Raw genomic sequence first — 19,444 nt, 5'->3', positions numbered from 1 at the left:
TGGTAAACTGATCGACAATTTGTTTCCTAAATATTTGGTCTACTATAAGTAAACAAATCAATAATTTGCTTTGTATCGCTTTAATTCCAAATATGAAATTCATGAACAAAAATGCAAGAAATACCAAAATCCCCAACTACTTGCCAACTGTCCTCCTCCTCTTCACCGTCAAGACCCAACTAGAATCCTTGTGACGCGGGCTCCGCCACCTGTCCACCCAGCCATTCCCGATTCATATGCTGCGGCGTCGTTTTAGTATTCGGACCAAATATACAAACATATCGGCCACCGGAGCTGATCATCGTCTTGGTTCTTCCGTCCAAACCAATCCCCGGAGCTTCACATTTCGATTAAACCCATAAAGGTAAGGCCTTTCTTCTCACCTTCAACTACTGTTCCTCTTCTTATTTCAAATGTTCATATCACTTCGAATCTAGACTCAGTTTTATACGTTGAAATAATTAGTAATGCATTCAATTGTTTGATGGGGATTCATTTCCGAGCTCATTGTGTGTTAATCTCTGTAAAAGTTCGTTCCTTTTTCGTTTTTTGATTGAAACGTTTTTGGGTTTTGGATTTTCTATGGTGAACTTTGGTTGCATTGTGAAAGATTTAAGCTTTGATATGTTAAACTATGGAAAAGGGTAAGAATTGTTGCTTGGTATTTATAGTTCTTTAGTGTCCAGGGTCGAGTTGAGTTGAGCAGTGTAGTCTGATTAGGACTATTTGTATAATCAGATGTGATTTTGGTGTAGCGCTAGTTTGTATAATCAAGGCCTTTTGGGTTTGGTTTGTTTTGTTGTTGCAGGGTGGTTCTGTTTTCCGTGTGCTTCATACTTTGTTTGATTAGGTTTACTTATTGACAAAAAGAAGGGAGGTTCAAATGTGGGGCTTTGCTTCTAATGCTATTACGAGCATTGGACTTAGGAGAAGTTCGTCAGAGCCGAGCAGGGTGTTCTTGGACTCCTCGGATGATGAGGTTTGCTCGAATTCAAGCCGAGAGGAAGGGCTAGAATGCCCTATTTGTTTGGAATCTTTTAACATTGTCGAGAATGTTCCCCATGTGTTATGGTGCGGTCATACCCTGTGCAGAAATTGTGTCCTGGCGCTTCAGTGGGCGGTCTTCAGATTCTCGACTCAAAAATTTAAGATCCCGTTTTTCATTTCTTGTCCGTGGTGCCACCTGTTTTCTTTGCGGCTGGTTTATAAGGGGAATCTAAAGTTTCCTCGCAAGAATTTCTTCCTTTTGTGGATGGTTGAGAGCTTCAATGGTGATAGGGCGAAGTTTGGTCCTGCTTCCAATGGGGAAAATCAACAAATTAGTTCTCCAAGAGTCAACTTGGCTACTGGAAATCATGCTGGCAATAGTAACCTGAGGAGGAACCATTTTAGTTGTCCTTTGCTGTCAAGGTATAATAGTGTTGATGGTGGTGGCCGTGTGGACCGGCATCATTTCTCCCTTCACAAGTCTTTGGATTGCTTCATTCACATTACATCCAAGTTCCCATTAGTTATACTGCTTCTGTTGATTGTCTTTTGCGTAATACCGGGCAGTGCTATAATCTTGGTACTCTACTTGCTACTCACAGTTCTTTTTGCAATCCCATCTGTCTTGGTATTGTACTTTGCATATCCTACTTTGGAGAGGCTGGTAAGGGAGATAACCTCGTGAGGCATCACCAGACCCCCACTTTAGAGATTCTGAGAAATATGTGGCTCCACCCAGTCTGTCTTTCATATACAGTCCTACTAACTCTAGTCTTCGATATTCAGAAGCTTTGTCCCCAGATCATTTGGTATGCATGAAGGACTGGAAGTTTCATCAGCTTATGAAGCTAGCTTTCTTTAGTAAGCAGTACGTTCTGACTTCTGATGTAACTACCATTCTTTATTGAAAGTGGCTGATTCCTATTCTACAAGTTTGAGTACCATGTGTCTTTAATATGTTTTTGCAGCGTACAGGAATAGATTTGGGAATGCCATTGTGTTGGTGTCAACCTTTTATGTAGTCCATCTGATCAATTATTTTGTATTTTATTTGTTTCTTATAAAATGGAATGAACGATCATGTTATGGAATTTCCATCTTTTGCTCTGGGCAAATACATGTTTGTAAAAGAGATATTTACATTCTTCACAGTGTTCAAGTTTCTATAAGTCTATTTAGAAGCAGCAACATCCTGTAGGAGCTTCTTCCCCTGTTCTTCTTAGTGTATTTGCCTTTTCTTTCACCTTGAGTACTTTATTCTTACGCTTCTCCTCTGCCTGTGCCCTTGCTCCTTCTGCAATCTGTTTAATAGATTCCATCTGGTTGTTGTATTTTTCTAGCGATTTTGATCTTCTTCTCTCTATTTCACTCTGCATTTTCAAGAAGTTGGTATTAGTTCTTGATCAAACTAATAAATATATTTGAAATAAACATGGGAGATGAACCTCTCTTTTTCCCAGCTGAAGTTTGCTTTTCTTCTTCTTCTTGTTCTCCCAGGAAAGTATTGTAGTGGTTTGCTGCTCATACCTAACAATCATGACTGTTAGAGGAAGAACAGCACTAAATCTATATTTAAGGAAGGAAAGAAGATAATATGATCTTAAATTTGTAGGATGAAAGCCATAGAATATTCTTTGATTGTAGAGCTCAGAAAGTGTAAATCGTATTTGGATATTTGCACAAAGTCTCAGAAAGCCATAGAATGTTCTCGGCTAAATGTTACCAAACTTTATTGTTGTCAATGTTGAGTAGCTACCTTTTGTTGAGTTTAGCCATCTCAGCCTCCTCCCATTCATCTGCTTTTGTCTTAACCACTCCAGGTCTTGCTGCACTCTGCCATTTGGTTTCATTTGAAGGTGTAGCAGCTTTCGTAGTGAAGGGCAAATCCAGTTGTGGTGCTGAAGTTCCGGGTTTTATACTGCTTGTGCTGTTCAATGGCTTATCAGCAAAAGTTGGAGCTTTTCTCATTGATGGAGCAGGAAGGATGGCATCAGACGTTGGAGTTTGTTTAATCGAGGGAGCAGGAAGGAGGGTCTTTTGCGGGATCTTGTGGTTCGGGGAAGTACTTATTGGCACCTTACTATCTTGGTCCTCTTGAGTACCTTTTGTTAAACCTGCACCTATCACAGGCAATCTTCTTAGTTCTAGTTTGAAAAACAAGCAAACTCTTTGCTGTAATAAAATGTTATGCGTGTGACATATTTTACCTGAGAATAGTTTGGAAAGTCTTCCAGCTTCTGGCTTTGAAAGTGTTGTTTCTTCCTTTTTGCTCTTGATCTTCACCAAAGAGTCACCAGTTTCATTGCCTGCCCGTTTCTTATCAGAGACTGCTGCTTCTTCGATTGATTTAACTGCAAATGTGGCAGCTGCCACCGCTGTTGCATGCTCTATTTCAACGATAGAATCATAATCTTCACTCATTTTCCCAGAAAACTGTCTCTGAAACCAGTTCTGCGTCTTCTTTTTCTCTGCAAGAAACAACATTAATGCTTCTTATATTACCTTCTATCGATGGCGATATATTTCTTGAGAAAAAGGGTTCAGTACCTTTGAAAGATTGAGTTTTCCGATGTGGTATTCTTCGATCAATCACGCTGCCAGACTGTTCTGCTTTCACCTGATCTACACCAGAAATTCTTACCCTACCAATAATCCTTTGCTTAGTCATAATAATGTCATATACAGAAAAATTGCTGATATTGATAGTGAAAATGATTGGAAATGGATGGATACGCTCAATAAATTTCAGAGTAGGGACCAGAATACCTCATTTGCTTTGGTTCCATTGTTTCTGAAGTCTGAACAATGATTTGGCACCCATTAGGGCGTTGTTTATTTGAAGGAGAAGCTTAAGCTTGCTTAGGGAAAATGAGATCTTGTTTAGAGCTAGTTAATAGGACTGTTTATAGGATTGTGTATACTTTGCATGTAAGCAAGCCCTGGTCTGGTTCTGAAAAGCCTTTTTGATCAAGAAAAGTATTCCTTCTTTCCTTCCTTGATTCTTAGCTTTCAGAATTTCAAAGAAAAAGAAGCAGGCATAAGAGTAGTCTCAGGCAACACTTTAAGAACCTTATAAAACCTATATTTTAACTTTCATTCAGAAATGAAAAGCTAAGCTAATCTTCTAATTCAGAAGACTAGTTTAAATTACATAGCAAGAGGAAAAAAAAAAAAAACAAGACTACTAACTAAAAGAAAGCAAAATCTTTTCCTAAGTATTTCACAACCCTCCTAACTAAGCGCGCATGCAGGGGCATGGAAGTCCTTGATAGATACAAAGACGAACGAATCTGGTGCAACACTGACTGCAGAGGTAGGATCCACTAGTTTTGGTTGCATTTCAGGAATGTCGAATGATTCTGTGAGCTTCAATGGAGTCCCATTGAGTAGCAGCACATCACTTTGGATATTGCCACCTTCTGGTGTCAAATGATACTCTTCTCTCATTGATGCACCAGTTGATTTTGTGTCAGATTGTTCTTCATATCTTTGCCAAGGATGCAAATTGAACTCGGGGAGAACATCAACATCGAAGGTAGTAGAGTTGGACATGTTGATCAAAAGCAGAGTGATTCCAGGCTGAAAAGAAACAAAACAAGTATTTTCAGAACCAAACACATATTTCAAGAGCCTAAAAGGCCACATTTGACATTGGTTTCAGCAGTGCTTAGCATAAATAGTGAAAACTGACCTTTTTCTTTGAACAATGAGAGTAGGCACGCAAGAAAGGAGAGCCATAATGAACGGTAGAGAGCACGCTATTTCCCATCAGTCTATGCCATAGGAGTGCACTGGTGTGATGCAAGAGAGTTCAGAAAATAAGATTAGTGTTTCAAACATTTGGACACAATTTATCACTTTAGATATTATGAAAGTCGGAGATTCTAACCCATAGTAGTCAGGATTAGGGATGAAAGATGTGGTATTAAGTAGGGCATAGTTTCCTCCAATCAAGGCTTGTCTGCAGAAAACCTTGTGACTGTAGCTTGCTGTCATACCAAGTTGGTCCAAATACCTAATTCAATTCACTCATGGTTAGTCACAAACTAATCGCTTGCGTGCTAAGTTTTGAAGACAGAACAAAATTTAGGGTTGTGAACTTGTGATTAAGTACCAAAAGCCATTAGCAAAGGTATGTGAAACATCTTTGCCACCACTGTTGTAAGCTCCACCAGCCTCACCAACCCAAGGGTCTGTCCGTGGTGCAAACTGTTTAACTGAGTCTGCAGCATCCTTATATGTCTGAGCTGAATTGTCCAGGTAATATGGGTCTTGAACCTTCTTAACGAGGGTTGGATCAACACCTGAAATTTCAACATATTTCCTCAAATTTATATTTCACCAAACCACAACATATATATATACACATTCCTGACACGTAAGATACAGCATACAAAGTGAAATATATACATACCAGGACCAAGATTGTAAGTGTGATGAGTCACGCCGTCTAGGACACCAGGTCCGGTGGCCAGCAGGAAGTCATTGAACCACTGTTTATCATAAAAGCCGCCGGGGCCTAAAACCTTTGGCTGTTTACCATCTGGGAACATCTCTGTCACAAGTTGTTTGAGCTTTTTCATGTCTTTAGCATATTGTTGAGCTTCTATTCTTGCAGCAACGCCACCCCCGCATAGCTCATTTCCTGTTTTACCACATAGTAGTTAGATTAACAGACTAACATTGTATCTGCATATCTCAGTGTCAAAAGTAAAATCTGATTTCACATACCTAGCTCATATGACTCAACAGGGTAACCCTTTGAGATGGTGTACCCCATGAGGTCACGAGCGTTTCTTGCATCCCAATCACCAACCCAAAGAACCTTGTCTTTCGAGTCCGGTTTCTTCCCTTGAAGGGCATTCAATCCAAACCAGAGTTTGGCTTGTGTTTTGTTGAAGAAGTCATGGATCTCATCCCATCTATTCGGGTCAAGGCAAGCGCCACTGAACCCGAAAAGCCCTGAACTATCTTTCTTCCATCGGTTGCATTCTTTCACTCCATATCCAAATCCATAAGTAACACTATCTTGCAATGAACCTCCAATTCTGAGCCTTATTGAACCGAATGCTGAAAATTTTAACACAAGGGTCAGTTTCTTGTGCATCACTTCAACACTATCAGTCACATATATTCACATTATAACTTATACTAGAAATATATTAAGAACCTACTCACCCTTAACTGCATTGATCAAGGTCTTGTTCTCCAAATCCTGCAAATTAGATTCCAAATACAGAAGAAGGTTAACTCAGTTCCTCTAACAAATTAAACAAGATAAAACAGCGAGAAAGATATACATATATACCAGATTGAAAATTCCAGCCTTTCCCCAAGGACATTGACCATAATCACATTTATCAGTCGGCCACCAATCCAGGGTTGCACATATGAAATTGTCATCTGTGTTAGCTATCGAAACCACACCTCGAATCCTGACATCGACATATTCAGCTGAAGCTACTGAGAACAATGACAAAAAAATGAAACATGCAAATGCTATACTAGACCCCATTGTTCACAGAAAGAGAACTAATCTGAATAACCTCAGAAACAATACGTACACTTATATAGAGAAGCGAAGTCTAAGTCATTGGTGCTTATCGTTTAGTAGCATATGGATAGGATGAAGTGTATGGTGCTATTCACACAACCACCTTTGTATGAATCGAGAAAAAGCCAAAAAGGGTATGTGCATATATCTATGTTTCTTTCGAAGACTAACCCTGACGAGTTGTGTTTCTTTCAAACACTAACCCTTTTGAATCGGAAAACCTACTCACCATGCCAGTGTCTCAAAGTATTAAAATTTGACTGCATTTCTAGTGCGTAAGTAATAACATTTTATTTTTATGGAAATATACCTTTCTAGCATTTAGAACTTTAATCTACTTTAGATAAACATTCTTGGTAGGATGTTCCGGTTTTAGATAACTACCCCAAAGAGTAGACAATCCTAGTAGCCATTGAACACATGCAGGTTGATGCAGCCAGCTGCAGCAGGGTATTACAAATCCATTCATCTTCTAATTTTGGGTGATTTAATACCAAGACAACTCTAAGAAGAACTCAATGCATCTCAGCTCAACTGTAACTCTTATTAATTTGTTTAGAAAAAGAAAAAAAATCATTGCTTCAAGTAAAAAAGAGCTTTTCGACCAAAGAAAAAACAAGGAGGCCAGCCTGAAAAATGGCACGAAAAAATATAATAATTGCTCTCGTTGAGAGTCGAACTCAAGACCTCCCGCTTACTAAACGGGTGCTCTAACCAACTGAGCTACGAGAGCTATTTACTGATTCCTGCTATTTTAATATAATTATTGGAAGTAAAACTCTCCCAACTGACAAATTTTGCCTCTCATTTTTGAAACAATCAATTTTGCTTTTGCTTGAACAATCCCTCCTTCATTGACATCATGAATCAAACAAATGTTTGTTCTTTGTAGTATACTTTAATCCCATGTCATACAGTAGCAGCAGTACAAGATGCCTCCAACTGTTGGAGAAGTGCAGGAACCTAAAGCACCTCCACCAAGCTCATGCCCAAGTCTTCACCTCTGGCCTTGCCCACAACACCTTTGCCTTAAGCAGACTCTTGGCCTTGTGCTCACACCCACATCATGGTTCCCTCTCCTATGCCCTCAAACTCTTCCACCACATCCCACAACCCACTCTTTGCATCTACAACACCCTCTTAAAAACCCTCCTGCTCAGAAATGAACTCACCCAAACCCTAAATGTGTACACCCACATGTTGCAGACTGGGACTTACCCTGACAATTATACCCTCCCTTATCTCCTAAAGGCCTCTGCTAAACTCCAAAGCTACTCTCTTGGAGAGGTGGTTCATGGGTGTAGCTTCAAATTGGGTTTTGAGTCTGATATCTATGTGGGTAACTCTTTGATGGTTATGTACTGTGCGTTTGATAATGTGAGAGGTGCACGCTGCGTGTTCGATGAAATGCGTAGGCTAAGTGCTGTGTCGTGGACGGTGATGATTTCTGGGTATGCAAAGGTGGGTGATGTTGACACTGCTAGGGTGTTCTTTGATGAGGCTCCTGTGAGAGATAGAGGAATATGGGGTGCCATGATTTCTGGGTATGTGCAGAACAATTGTTTCAAGGAAGGTTTGTATTTGTTCCAGTTGATGCAGGTTAATGATTTAGAGCCTGATGAGGCTGTTTTTGTTAGTGTTCTATGTGCTTGCGCTCATTTGGGAGATTTGGATGTTGGGATTTGGATTCACTCGTATTTGAAGAGGGTCGGGTTGCCATTGAGTGTTAGAGTTGGGACTGGTCTTATTGACATGTATGCGAAATGTGGGAAGTTGGGTTTAGCTAGAGGAGTGTTTTATGATATGCAGCAGAGGGACACGGTTTGCTGGAATGCTATGATATCAGGAATGGCAATGCATGGGGATGGAGAAGGTGCAGTGGAGCTGTTTAGAGAGATGGAGGCGGCTGGGATCAGGCCGGATGATATCACCTTCATTGCTGTGTTTACTGCTTGTAGTTATGCAGGAATGGCATATGAAGGCATGAGGGTGTTGGATAAAATGTGTAATGTATACAATATTAGGCCGAAAAGTGAACACTATGGATGCATTGTCGACCTGCTAAGTCGTGCTGGTCTCTTTGAAGAAGCAAGGGAAATAATCGAAAGAATTCCCAGTTCAAGCAACCCTTCTGAAGAAGCAGTAGCTTGGAGAGCTTTTCTCAGCGCTTGTTGCAATCATGGACAGGCTGAACTAACTGAGGTTGCTGCAGAGAAACTGTTTCGGCTAGAGCGTCACAGTGGGGTGTATGTGTTGCTTTCAAATTTATATGCAGCAGCTGGGAAACATGGAGATGCCAGAAGAATGCGGAATTTGATGAGAAATAGAGGAGTAGATAAGGTACCGGGTTGCAGTTCGGTTGAGATTGATAGAGCAGTTTATGAATTCATTGCAGGGGAGAAAACACACCCTCAAATGGAAGAAATTCAGTTAGTTTTGCAGACTATAAACAAGCAAATAGAACTTATTGGCAGCAATCATCCGGGTTTGTACCTAATTGATAAGATATGATGAATTCAACTCCTCAGTGTTGACTGCTGAATACCATGAAACATATTTGGTTCCAGGCTTCCAGCAATTCCATACAGACAATTGATGGAAACCAAGATTATCTATGACAAAATGAAACAGAAGGAAAGTGGGAAATTGGAAAGTGCCAGCTGCTGTTGAAATTGCTTCCCTTGTTAAACTGGGTATTTCAACAAACATGAAGCTCTGCTACAATTTACACATAGAAGCAACTTCTTGGAAAGTTGGCAACATGGATACTTTTAAGTGAGCAAAATTCACCGGAAGATATTTCCTTTTCATTCAGACAATATATGACCCCTGTTTGGGCAGTACCTTAACACAATTGGTAAATAAATAAAAAATATATTGATATCTTGACTAGACGAGGAATTCCGTGTCAGTGAGCTCAAGAACTTTGTGTATGCCTATCGGTTTTACACCTGGCTTGAATGCATTCCCTTCAATATACCTGTGAAAAACAACCAAACAATACATCAATATCACTCGATTAGATTATAATGTCAAGAACTATAACAGAGCGCATGCTCGACTCTCAAATTCATATGATTCTGGCAAAGAAACTCACATGTCTTTCAAGAATGGGTGTTTATAGAAGGCATCAGGAATTCTTCCTGAGAACTGATTGTGATCCAAGTACCTAAAACAAATCAATGAACAATAAGATTGCATGGAAAAATAGTCATACATGTAACTTTTTTTCAATTTTGATAGCTACAGCTGTATTGTGTGGTAAAGGTTTGTTTTTAAATTGTGGAAGTGGCTAGGGTGCAGATTTTGTTAAGCTTTGTTAAGCAAGGTATGGTACATATTAAAGTATATAACAAATCATCTTCATTGAAAAGAGAAAAATGATTCGTGTTGAGAGCACAAGAAGTGCATTTGTGCCAAAGTAAGCAGAAGCACAGAAGCTAAGAAAACTGTACATTATTTCCTCAACTAATGCAGTAATAGGTAGAATTATTCAGGATTTTTATATCAATAAGTAATATGAATGAAGAAGTGGATCTTATTCCAAGATAATTCACTTAGACCAAGAATAGCTATAAATGTAAGAGCATGTTTATATATGACAGTTAGTTCATTGATATTGCCAGGGGAAGGTAAATTACAAGTTGAACAGTAAGAACAAAAGTAAAGGCAAACCCTTGATGAAAGTGCCCCATAAACATATCGACTTTCTAGCACAAACATAAAAAACAGAAACTAGAAAAGGAGACTTACAAGTAAGTCAATCGAGGAATATGGGATATTGCTAATGGAACAATCCCAGACATCTTGTTGTAAGACAGGTACCTATAACCAGCAAAAATCAACCCAACAAACTTTATGACACAGCAAAATTTAGTCTATCTAGATGAAGATAAACTTAAAGACTCCAGACACATTTATAGACAAGAGAGAAGGTGGGAAGGATGCATACAAGATTTCCAAGTTGGTCAAGTTGGCAAGCTGAGCTGGAATTCCTCCCGTAAGATAATTGTTGTTCAGGTAACTATATATGCAAAAATAACCGCTCAATATATCACTTTCATTTACAAAAGAGATGGAAGTGACAATGTATTCACAGATTTGAATGAACTTACAGGTTACGCAAAGCAGGAAAGCAGCCCTCAATGCGTATAAGTTCCCTAATAGTACCCACCAAATGATTGTTGCCAACATCCCTATCAACATACAGTATACCAATGACACATCAGTATTCAGATACAGATCCTCATCACAACACTTGAGCAGAAGTATGAAACATACAAGTGCCGAAGATTTGGCAGAGTTCCTAGTTCTGGTGGAATTCGCCCAATAAGACGATTTTCTTGCAGGTAGAGATAGCGAAGAGCAGGAAGATTAGCAAGCTCTCTAGGAATTTCCCCTTTGAAACTGTTGAAGCTTAGATACCTGCAAAATTATTAATTCATGATGTCACTCAACAGCATTTAGTCAAGCCATAGTATAATAATCCAAATGAAGAAATTTCAAATCATCATAAGGGAATTGAAGTTCACTCACAAATGGGTTAAACTCTTCAGTTCACCAATCTCAGGAGGAATGACATCTTGCAGCTTATTCCATCTCAAGTTACTGAAAAGCAACAACAGCGAGTAAATGACCAAAGTAATACACACATCAAGGCTTGATAAGAACACGGTTATCAACTATAGCTACATAAATCGTGTACATTGTTTAAAGAATTAAAAATTTTCCACGGGGTTACATTCTGTAACATATGATCAGTGCATAAATCAGTATTCAATCGTGTACATTGTTTAAAGAAAGGACTATACAGTATTCGGAGACGCTTCAATCGTCCAATCTGAGGCGGGATAGGCCCCGTTAGCTTGTTGTTATGGAGATCTCTGTAAAATGAACACAATTACATACATATACAGCAGATTCTTCAAAAACAAAGATAAAGTATTGATCTTTCATTTCAAACTTTCCTTTCCACTCATAAATTTAACCTCCAGTAACACAAATTACAGTAATTTAAAGAGGATCAGATCAAAGAAGCGTTTCTTACAGCCTAGTGAGATCCAAGAGATTAGTGACGGCAGTAGGAAAAGGCCCAACAATCGAGACAGCATAAACCTCCCTGCAAAAATTTGAACCTAAAAATCAAAACCGCAACACTCTCCGTTAATCAAAATCGAAATCAAAACGAAGAACACAGGCTTTACAGCTCAGTGACGACTCGGTAATCGCCTTGAGTGGAGCAAGTGACGCCGGACCACGGCGGAAGGTCGCCGTCGCCGCACGGATCGTCTCCGACCCAGGCGTAGACTACTCTCCACCCCAGCGAGGCCTTGATCTCGTTCAACGCTTTCACTGCGCGCAACACCAAAACGACGCCGTTTCAGAGACTACTAAATTGAACTGAACGAGTGAGGAGGAAGAAGAGAGGAGCTGAGAGAGACTTACTGTCGCGTTTTAGGGTTTTGGCGTGGAGGAGAAGAGGAGAGAGGAGGAGGAAGAAGAGGAGAGAGAATGCGGCGAAGCGGAGACGAAGCGCCATCGAGAGTTTCAGAGATCTGAAAAATCAGAGGTGGCGATTTAGGTTTGTGAAGTGAGTGGCATTGATTTGAGTATAGATCTTAGAGCAAAGCTCAACTGTGTGAACACTGGAAATAGAGAGAAGCTTTGAGCTTCTTCTTCTTCTTCAAGGTGTCGTCGGTGACAGTTGGTTATTTCTTCATTTTCTTATCCTTGTTTGTTAGGCTTTGGCCTTCTTCCATTAACTTACCCGCGGTTCATGGTTCATTATTGTTATTTTTGTTTTTATTTATTTTGTTTAAACTTCAGACATTTCAATCATACAATAACCACGTAACACGCTTAAATGAGTATATCACGTATTTTAAAACTTTATAGAGTGATTATAAAACACATTCACTTTTACATGTAAGTTGAAGTCGGATATATCAAATTAATGATTCATATAGTTCGATAACAATATTGCACGATAAACTCAAATAATAAACGAGCTTTATAATTCATTGAGTCATTAGAATGCACCATATCATTACCGTGTGTATGTAAGTTGCAGACTAAAACTTATCGAATTATAGTTGAGCACAATGTCATCATTATTTGTTTATTTCACTCTGATCTATTGTATTTTAACATTGTATATAACACATATTATAGTTTTTAAGGTAAAAATCATATATTTTACTTACTAAGTTTAACGTAACAAACAAATTATTATTGTCCAAAAGAGTTGTGTTACATTGTATGCCCGGATGATTGAATTGAAGGATGGGAAAATGGGTTGAAAACATTAGTAAAACATCCACCAACCAACTATATAGTATTCACAAGATTGAAGATTCAACTCTCAAAAGGAAAATAAAGAAACTCAATTAGGCAAATTGCATTATGAAATTATAATATATTGCTAGGCTTCCAACTGTTTGAACAAGAACTATACAAGGAAAATAATAATTAAAATTACAGACCCACAAATGGTAGAAGAGTGAAAAGTCCTAAGAGATAGATCACCCCCGTATTAATGAGACTCATGGGCTTCTTTTGAATCCCTACCCTCCCTCCCACCCTGACCAGTGACCCCCCTCCCCCTCTGAAACAACAAGACTAGTCGTACACCACCATTATTTCCGTGCTTGTTTCTGATGCTACTACATCTCTATCTTCCCTCTCTAATCAATCAACAAGAAGCTGAGTTCGAAAAACAAGCATGGAAATAGCAGCAAATGGCGTTTTACTCATAATGTATAATACGGCAGAAAACTTCAAAAATCAACTAAGAAACCAAGAACTCGATCTAGCTAGGGCCATATGGAAAGGTTCAAGAAATGAAAGATACCCAAGATATAATTAGAAATGTGAGTCGTCGTCGGATTCAGTTGTGAAGAGGGTTTGGCCCGGAAGGAACCCTTCTCTTCTCGACACCGAATCTCGGATCAATCTGATAGTCCTCCGGCGACGGCGGCGGCGACGGAACGTGCGGTGCTCTCTGGAGCTGAATGCACAAAGAACGTAGCTTCTGGCTCGACCTTGAAATCGCGTCGCAACTGTGCCGGCGGTGTGTTTCTTTCGCGGCCGTGTTTCTTGGTTCCACGGTAGCAGATACAGGCAGAAAGAGCTGTAGGAGAACAACCGTCGCCAACGCCAACGCCATTAGAAGCTTTCTTGAAGATGAAGAAGAAGAAGAGAGAGCGCTCTTCATTTTTGGAACACAGACAGTAATGGAGCTTTTGGGTTTGAGATAGAGAGAAAGAAAGAAAAGAAAGAGGGAAGATGGTGATGGATGAAGAGGCCGGTATTTTAGTTAATGCGAAAGAAGCAAGAGACACATGAAGGACTATAAATTTTGAGCAGCTATAGCCCCAGATACGAAACACCAAGAACAATCAAGTCACAAGACTCTCACTTCTATTTGTACCCTAATTAAGACCAAGAAGAAGATGAAAATTGGGCCGGGTTTGGGCTTTATAGCCCATTTTCAGTTCTGTATAAAAGCTTCTACTGTTTTAATTTTTTTACATTTCACATTTTTACTCGTCGGGTTGTTTCTTCTCACCGGAAACAACCCCTTACTGCTCAGCCGGTAACAAAGTTTCACCGGAAGCTATACGTCATCATTATCTTCTTGATTTATATCAATATTATATAGATACATATACACGATCCAGTTTCATTATTGCTGGGTCAATTACCAGCACCACCACGATGGCCGTTGCTCCGCCGCAGCTCGTTTTCTTCTTCGTTCTTATAATCGGGTTCTGTTTCGACCCGACCCATCAGAAACCCTCGGTGTCGTTAAACACGACGAGGCTGTCGAAATCCGGCGACTCGGTTCTGATCAAATGGTCCGGGGTCGACTCGCCGTCGAAGTTGGACTGGCTCGGAATCTACTCGCCGCCGTCGTCACGCAACCACCACTTCCTCGGGTACAAGTTCCTCTCCTCCAGCCCGACATGGCAATCCGGGTCGGGCTCCATTTCGCTTCCCTTGATCAACCTCCGATCCAACTACTCCTTCCGGATCTTCCGCTGGTCCGAGTCCGAGGTCAATCCCGACAAACGCGACCACGACGACAACCCCCTCCCGGGGATCAAACACCTCCTCGCCACGTCGCCGGAGCTCGCTTTTGAATCGGGTCGGGTCCCGGACCAGATCCACTTATCCTACACCGACCGCCTCGACGAGATGCGCGTCATGTTCGTGACCCCGGACCGCGATCAACGCGCCGTGAAATACGGCGCGAGAAAGGACGGACTGGATGACGTGGCGGCCGCACGTGTGAGCCGGTACGAGCTGCAGCACATGTGCGACTGGCCGGCGAATCACAGCGTCGGGTGGAGAGACCCTGGGTTTGTTCACGATGGCGTCATGACCAATCTCAAAAGCGGTGTCAGATATTATTACAAGGTAATCGCTAATTAGATTAACAATAATCATCTTAATTAGTAATTAATCACATTAGAAATGTTGAGTGTGAAACTGTGTTGGTTTACAGGTTGGGAGTGATGATGGAGGTTGGAGTGAAACGCACAGCTTCGTATCGAGAAATGGAGATTCCGACGAGGCGGTAGCTTTCATGTTTGGTGACATGGGCACTACGACGCCGTACGCGACGTTTTTTCATATGCAAGACGAAAGTGTGGCCACCATCAAGTGGATTCTGCGTGACATTGAAGCTCTCGGCGACAAGCCGGCTTTCGTGTCCCACATTGGGGATATAAGCTACGCGAGAGGCTATTCGTGGCTGTGGGATCATTTCTTCAATCAGATTGAGCCGGTTGCGACGAGGCTGCCGTATCATGTTTGCATTGGGAATCATGAGTATGACTGGCCGTTGCAGCCGTGGAAGCCGGAGTGGGCTAGTTCGATTTATGGGAAAGATGGTGGTGGAGAGTGTGGGGTGCCGTATAGTGTGAGGTTCAACATGCCTGGGAACTCGTCTGAGTCAACTGGGACTAGTGCGCCCGCGACTAGGAACCTTTACTATTCGTTTGACATGGGGTCGGTGCATTTTGTGTACATTTCGACCGAGACTAATTTTGTGACGGGAAGCAAGCAGCATGAGTTTATAAAGAGGGATTTGGAGAGTGTTAATCGGACGAAGACTCCTTTCGTGGTGGTTAGCGGACACAGGCCGATGTACACTACAAGCAATGAGGGAAGGGATGCGGAGATGAGGAGGCAGATGATGGAGCATTTGGAGCCTTTGTTTGTGAACAATAATGTGACTCTTGCGTTATGGGGACATGTTCATAGATACGAGAGGTTTTGTCCGTTGAGTAATTTTACTTGTGGGAGTAGAGGGCCTGTTCATGTTGTGATTGGGATGGCAGGACAGGACTGGCAGCCGATATGGCAACCTAGAGCGGATCACCCAACTGTCCCCATATTCCCACAGCCACTGAGGTCTATGTACCGCGGTGGTGAGTTTGGGTATACTAGGTTGGTTGCTTCGAAAGAGAAGCTTACACTTTCTTATGTTGGAAACCATGATGGACAGGTGCATGATTCGGTGACGATTCTGGCTTCGGGAGAGGTTCTGGGGGGTGAAGCAGGTGGTGCTGGTGTCAATGCTCTTGGTAATGGGATCAAAGCTGCTGTGAATGATAGTGATGGTTATGGTGTTGCTGGATTTGGGGGTAAGTCGGATTCCAAGCTCAGTTTGTTTGTAAAGGGAGCAAGTGTTTTGGTCCTTGGCGCTTTCATAGGCTATGTTATTGGTTTTGTTTCACATGCCAGGAAAAAGGCCGTCCCAAAAAATAGTTGGATTCCAGTGAAGAGGGAGGAGGAGGAGGATTCATGAGCTTATTGGCATTGGCACAGGGCTATCCTGCTTACTTGTTTCACTAGCTATGAATCTGGGATAAACCGGTAGGCTTTGACATGCCTGATATAGAGCTGCAGTCTTTTGTAAATATACAGCTTTCTTGACGCATCAGCTCTTATGGCCAAATTTATGTCCTTAGAATATGTATACCTTGTTTGTATTTTTGATACCTTATTTCTATTCAGAATAAAACATAGATTCATCTCTTCTTTTAGAAATGTATGTCAATTTGTTAGTCCTAATCTTACTCCTCGAACCCAAATCCAAAGTTATGAACAAAAAGACTCATTTTATTGCATGCACATCCCAGATAGGGGAAAATCAGTGATTATACAGTCAAAAGTGGAAAAGAATTTCATCATCCAGAGTTCTGTAGGTCTCCAAATAAGCCTCCCAAGTTTCACTTTAGTTGATGTTTCACTTGCCTAGCAGGCGTCGAGTTCGTTGATTCGCACCTTTCATTCGAGAGTTGAGTTCATCCACATCCTCAGAGAGATGATCCATAGCTTTATTTTGCCTGCATTTCACATGTTACTTAACAACAATGCACAGATAGAGATGAAGTCATGAACAATATCCAGGGAGTAGAAAAGTAATACTGACCTCTCGAGTTCACTTCCCATGTCCGTAGCCATTCCCTTCAAATCGCCCAAAATATTACTTAGATCTGAAAGAGCATCATCTTGCTTTGCCTTCTCAGCCTGGTATTGGTGATCATTCCAACATCAATAACTCCAGAGAACATGTAGCCATATTCTTCATAACCAAATATATTTACACTTACCTCGACTTGCTGAATGGCACTTGCGCCTTCAGGAGGAGGTGTCCGAGGAGCTGACCGGCCTCCTTTGGGTGCAGGAGATATGCCCAACTTTTCCCTCTGCGCTTTAGTTGCACCTTTACTGGTTGAAGCTGAAGAGGAACACAATAACCACATCAAAATCCGTAAAAAAAAAAAAATAAGTTTCGGATTGTTTCCAAGTTTCAGGATATAAAGCAAGTACACTATAACAGAAGCAAACCTGCACTCATATCAGGGCCGTTGATCTCCTTGGTCTTCTTTGCCTTCCAAGGCTTTGAGAAAATGCCTCCAAGTCCGTTTAAAAGCTTTTCACCCTGATTCAAGCATGCATGAACGAATAGGTAACATGATCTTACACAATACAATACCACAACCTCATAATCCTGTTCATAAGTGATATGAAACAATGATCATACCTTGCTCAAATCCCTATCTATATCGACAGCCGCCATGTGTGTCCTATTAATCTGATCACCCTGCTGATGCAATGTGTCAAGCGTGGTTGTAGCACTCTCCCTGATGTCCTCAGCAATCTTGAGGCAATTGTTGACACTCTTTGTTGTCTCCTCAGACTTGTACACAGCATAGTTCTCCAATTCTTGCACGCTCTGGTTCTCTAGCCCTCCCGAGTCACGAAAATCGTTCTGGTATGAAGCAGGAGAAGTCCCTCTTGTTCTAGGCCTACCATGTTTCTCATCACCCATGTCTGGGGTGATGAGCACGGGTTCAGAACTAGTTCGTCTCGCTGGGGTAATCTTAGCCCCATCGGATTTAGTTGCTGGATCAAGAGCTCCTGGGTCTACAGAACTTTGCTTTGCAATCTTAGCAGGGGATTTCATAAACCCAAACATTTTGACAATAACAGCAACACCAACAGAGCTTTAGGTTGATATCAACTAGTTACTTTTGAGGCAAAGGAAATGACAGAACCCTTGGAAGGTCCACAAATGTTATCCTACAGAGAACAGGAAAGGAAAATCAATGACAATGGTAATCGTAAATTGTTTCACCAATTAACTAAACTACTCCTTCTCAACAAAATGCAAGTGATAGTTAAACCAAGCATGAATCTTTGATGCTAATCATTAAAACAATATCGAGTAAGTAAGAACTGCAATCATGCGTTAGACTTGCAGAATTTGAAGCCATCTTTAGGAATAGAGAACAAAAATGTCATATGAAGAATGAGAAAGTTGCGCAAGAACTTAAGGATTGACAATGATATCATAGACATGCCCAACAACAAGAATAAAATGGGTACAATCAACATGGAAACGTACCTAGAAATTTGGATGAAAAATCAAAAACAGGTTTCCTGCACAAACCACCGCGTTGGGTTTTGGATTGGGTTTGTGCTTGAAACGGGAAGAAAAAATGGATTATATTTATCAACAAAAGGAAAAGAGCAAAGGGTTTACTATTCTGCAGTCAAGTATTTATCTTTCCTCCCTGTGGCTGGGAGCAAAATCAGAGAAATATGCCGCGGAAAATCGTAGAGACTGTACGGCTCCAAGTCCAAGTCTCAAAGTGACTTCCTTCCCAGAATTGGTGGGCTGTTAAAATTTCGTATTTATTTACCCCGTTTAGTCATTTTGTATCAATCGGCTCGCGGTAAATCCAGATTTTACTCAATATTTATCTTTGTAACTTTAACTCGATTACTACTTTACATTGACTCTTCATTTACTACACGCTCCATTCTATAAACAAAATTACATTGTGACCGCGATATAAATAAAACTATATGTATCAATTGGCATGCGGTAAATCCAGATTTTACTCAATATTTATCTTTATAACTTTAACTCAACTACTACTTTTCATTTACTGCACGCTCTATTCTTATAATAAACAAAATTACATTGTAACCGCGATATAGATAAAACTACATTCGGAAGAGACAAATCATGAAACACACATGACACTAAAACTTTCTCTCTTTCTCTACTTTATTTATCATATTCTGAAGTGGTCTAGACTCCAGATCCATAAACAACAGGGACATCTTTGATAAATTTAATTCGTATATATATATGAGACTATTATCACATTGTATTGTCCCTGGGTTTTAGAACTTGTATCTAAAAACGAAAGTGGTACATGGGTATAAGTATATTAACATCTCTATTAATAAAGCTAAAAGGTTTTTTTTGACTTTGTCAACAGTTAAATTTTTGAACTACCTATACTGTCTTTGGTTGATTAAAACTTTAAAACATGTCTTCTAACAGATGAAGGACAAATTAGTAATTGCAAATGTTGG

General features: G+C 40.6%; 7 protein-coding genes and 1 non-coding gene across 8 annotated transcripts; 2 read left to right on the top strand and 6 right to left on the bottom strand.

The window, feature by feature from the left end:
* The first annotated feature begins 190 nt into the window (after positions 1 to 190).
* On the top strand, positions 191 to 1,672 carry LOC101292592. The gene is made up of 2 exons (XM_004297212.1): positions 191 to 364; positions 809 to 1,672. The coding sequence occupies exon 2, from the start codon at positions 884 to 886 to the stop codon at positions 1,670 to 1,672; it is 789 nt and encodes a 262-aa protein (XP_004297260.1). The 5' UTR covers positions 191 to 364; positions 809 to 883.
* Positions 1,673 to 2,162: 490 nt separating this feature from the next.
* Positions 2,163 to 3,773, bottom strand: LOC101293779. The gene is made up of 6 exons (XM_004298346.1): positions 3,754 to 3,773; positions 3,535 to 3,629; positions 3,195 to 3,455; positions 2,744 to 3,107; positions 2,433 to 2,514; positions 2,163 to 2,357 (listed from the first exon to the last, which is right to left on the bottom strand). Exons 1-6 carry the CDS (start codon positions 3,771 to 3,773, stop codon positions 2,163 to 2,165), a joined length of 1,017 nt encoding a protein of 338 aa, XP_004298394.1.
* Positions 3,774 to 4,098: 325 nt separating this feature from the next.
* Positions 4,099 to 6,502, bottom strand: LOC101293484 (heparanase-like protein 2-like). Its single transcript, XM_004298345.1, has 8 exons — positions 6,296 to 6,502; positions 6,166 to 6,202; positions 5,719 to 6,057; positions 5,402 to 5,632; positions 5,102 to 5,291; positions 4,877 to 5,002; positions 4,679 to 4,778; positions 4,099 to 4,566 (listed from the first exon to the last, which is right to left on the bottom strand). The coding sequence occupies exons 1-8, from the start codon at positions 6,500 to 6,502 to the stop codon at positions 4,219 to 4,221; spliced, it is 1,578 nt and encodes a 525-aa protein (XP_004298393.1). The 3' UTR covers positions 4,099 to 4,218.
* A 698-nt stretch (positions 6,503 to 7,200) lies between these two features.
* On the bottom strand, positions 7,201 to 7,274 carry TRNAT-AGU. Its single transcript has one exon. It is a non-coding gene; the product is annotated as a tRNA-Thr (tRNA).
* Positions 7,275 to 9,181: 1,907 nt separating this feature from the next.
* On the bottom strand, positions 9,182 to 12,278 carry LOC101292299 (probable leucine-rich repeat receptor-like protein kinase At1g35710-like). The gene is made up of 11 exons (XM_004297211.1): positions 11,987 to 12,278; positions 11,746 to 11,893; positions 11,589 to 11,660; positions 11,353 to 11,424; positions 11,078 to 11,149; positions 10,823 to 10,966; positions 10,657 to 10,737; positions 10,494 to 10,565; positions 10,295 to 10,366; positions 9,639 to 9,710; positions 9,182 to 9,521 (listed from the first exon to the last, which is right to left on the bottom strand). Exons 1-11 carry the CDS (start codon positions 12,078 to 12,080, stop codon positions 9,431 to 9,433), a joined length of 990 nt encoding a protein of 329 aa, XP_004297259.1. The 5' UTR covers positions 12,081 to 12,278; the 3' UTR covers positions 9,182 to 9,430.
* Positions 12,279 to 13,427: 1,149 nt separating this feature from the next.
* On the bottom strand, positions 13,428 to 13,754 carry LOC101293195 (CLAVATA3/ESR (CLE)-related protein 10-like). Its single transcript, XM_004298344.1, has one exon. The coding sequence runs from the start codon at positions 13,752 to 13,754 to the stop codon at positions 13,428 to 13,430; it is 327 nt and encodes a 108-aa protein (XP_004298392.1).
* Positions 13,755 to 14,257: 503 nt separating this feature from the next.
* LOC101292893 (probable inactive purple acid phosphatase 2-like) lies at positions 14,258 to 16,592 on the top strand. Its single transcript, XM_004298343.1, has 3 exons — positions 14,258 to 14,959; positions 15,048 to 16,191; positions 16,292 to 16,592. The coding sequence occupies exons 1-3, from the start codon at positions 14,258 to 14,260 to the stop codon at positions 16,327 to 16,329; spliced, it is 1,884 nt and encodes a 627-aa protein (XP_004298391.1). The 3' UTR covers positions 16,330 to 16,592.
* A 204-nt stretch (positions 16,593 to 16,796) lies between these two features.
* On the bottom strand, positions 16,797 to 18,032 carry LOC101292597 (putative SNAP25 homologous protein SNAP30-like). Its single transcript, XM_004298342.1, has 5 exons — positions 17,598 to 18,032; positions 17,402 to 17,495; positions 17,164 to 17,291; positions 16,983 to 17,080; positions 16,797 to 16,896 (listed from the first exon to the last, which is right to left on the bottom strand). Exons 1-5 carry the CDS (start codon positions 18,030 to 18,032, stop codon positions 16,797 to 16,799), a joined length of 855 nt encoding a protein of 284 aa, XP_004298390.1.
* Positions 18,033 to 19,444: the final 1,412 nt, after the last annotated feature.

Source organism: Fragaria vesca, linkage group LG4 (genome assembly GCF_000184155.1).
Source record: "Fragaria vesca subsp. vesca linkage group LG4, FraVesHawaii_1.0, whole genome shotgun sequence".
Taxonomy (NCBI): Eukaryota; Viridiplantae; Streptophyta; class Magnoliopsida; order Rosales; family Rosaceae; genus Fragaria; species Fragaria vesca.
The sequence above is the reverse complement of the archived record's forward strand: the minus strand, read 5'-3'. Positions and strand labels throughout refer to the sequence as shown.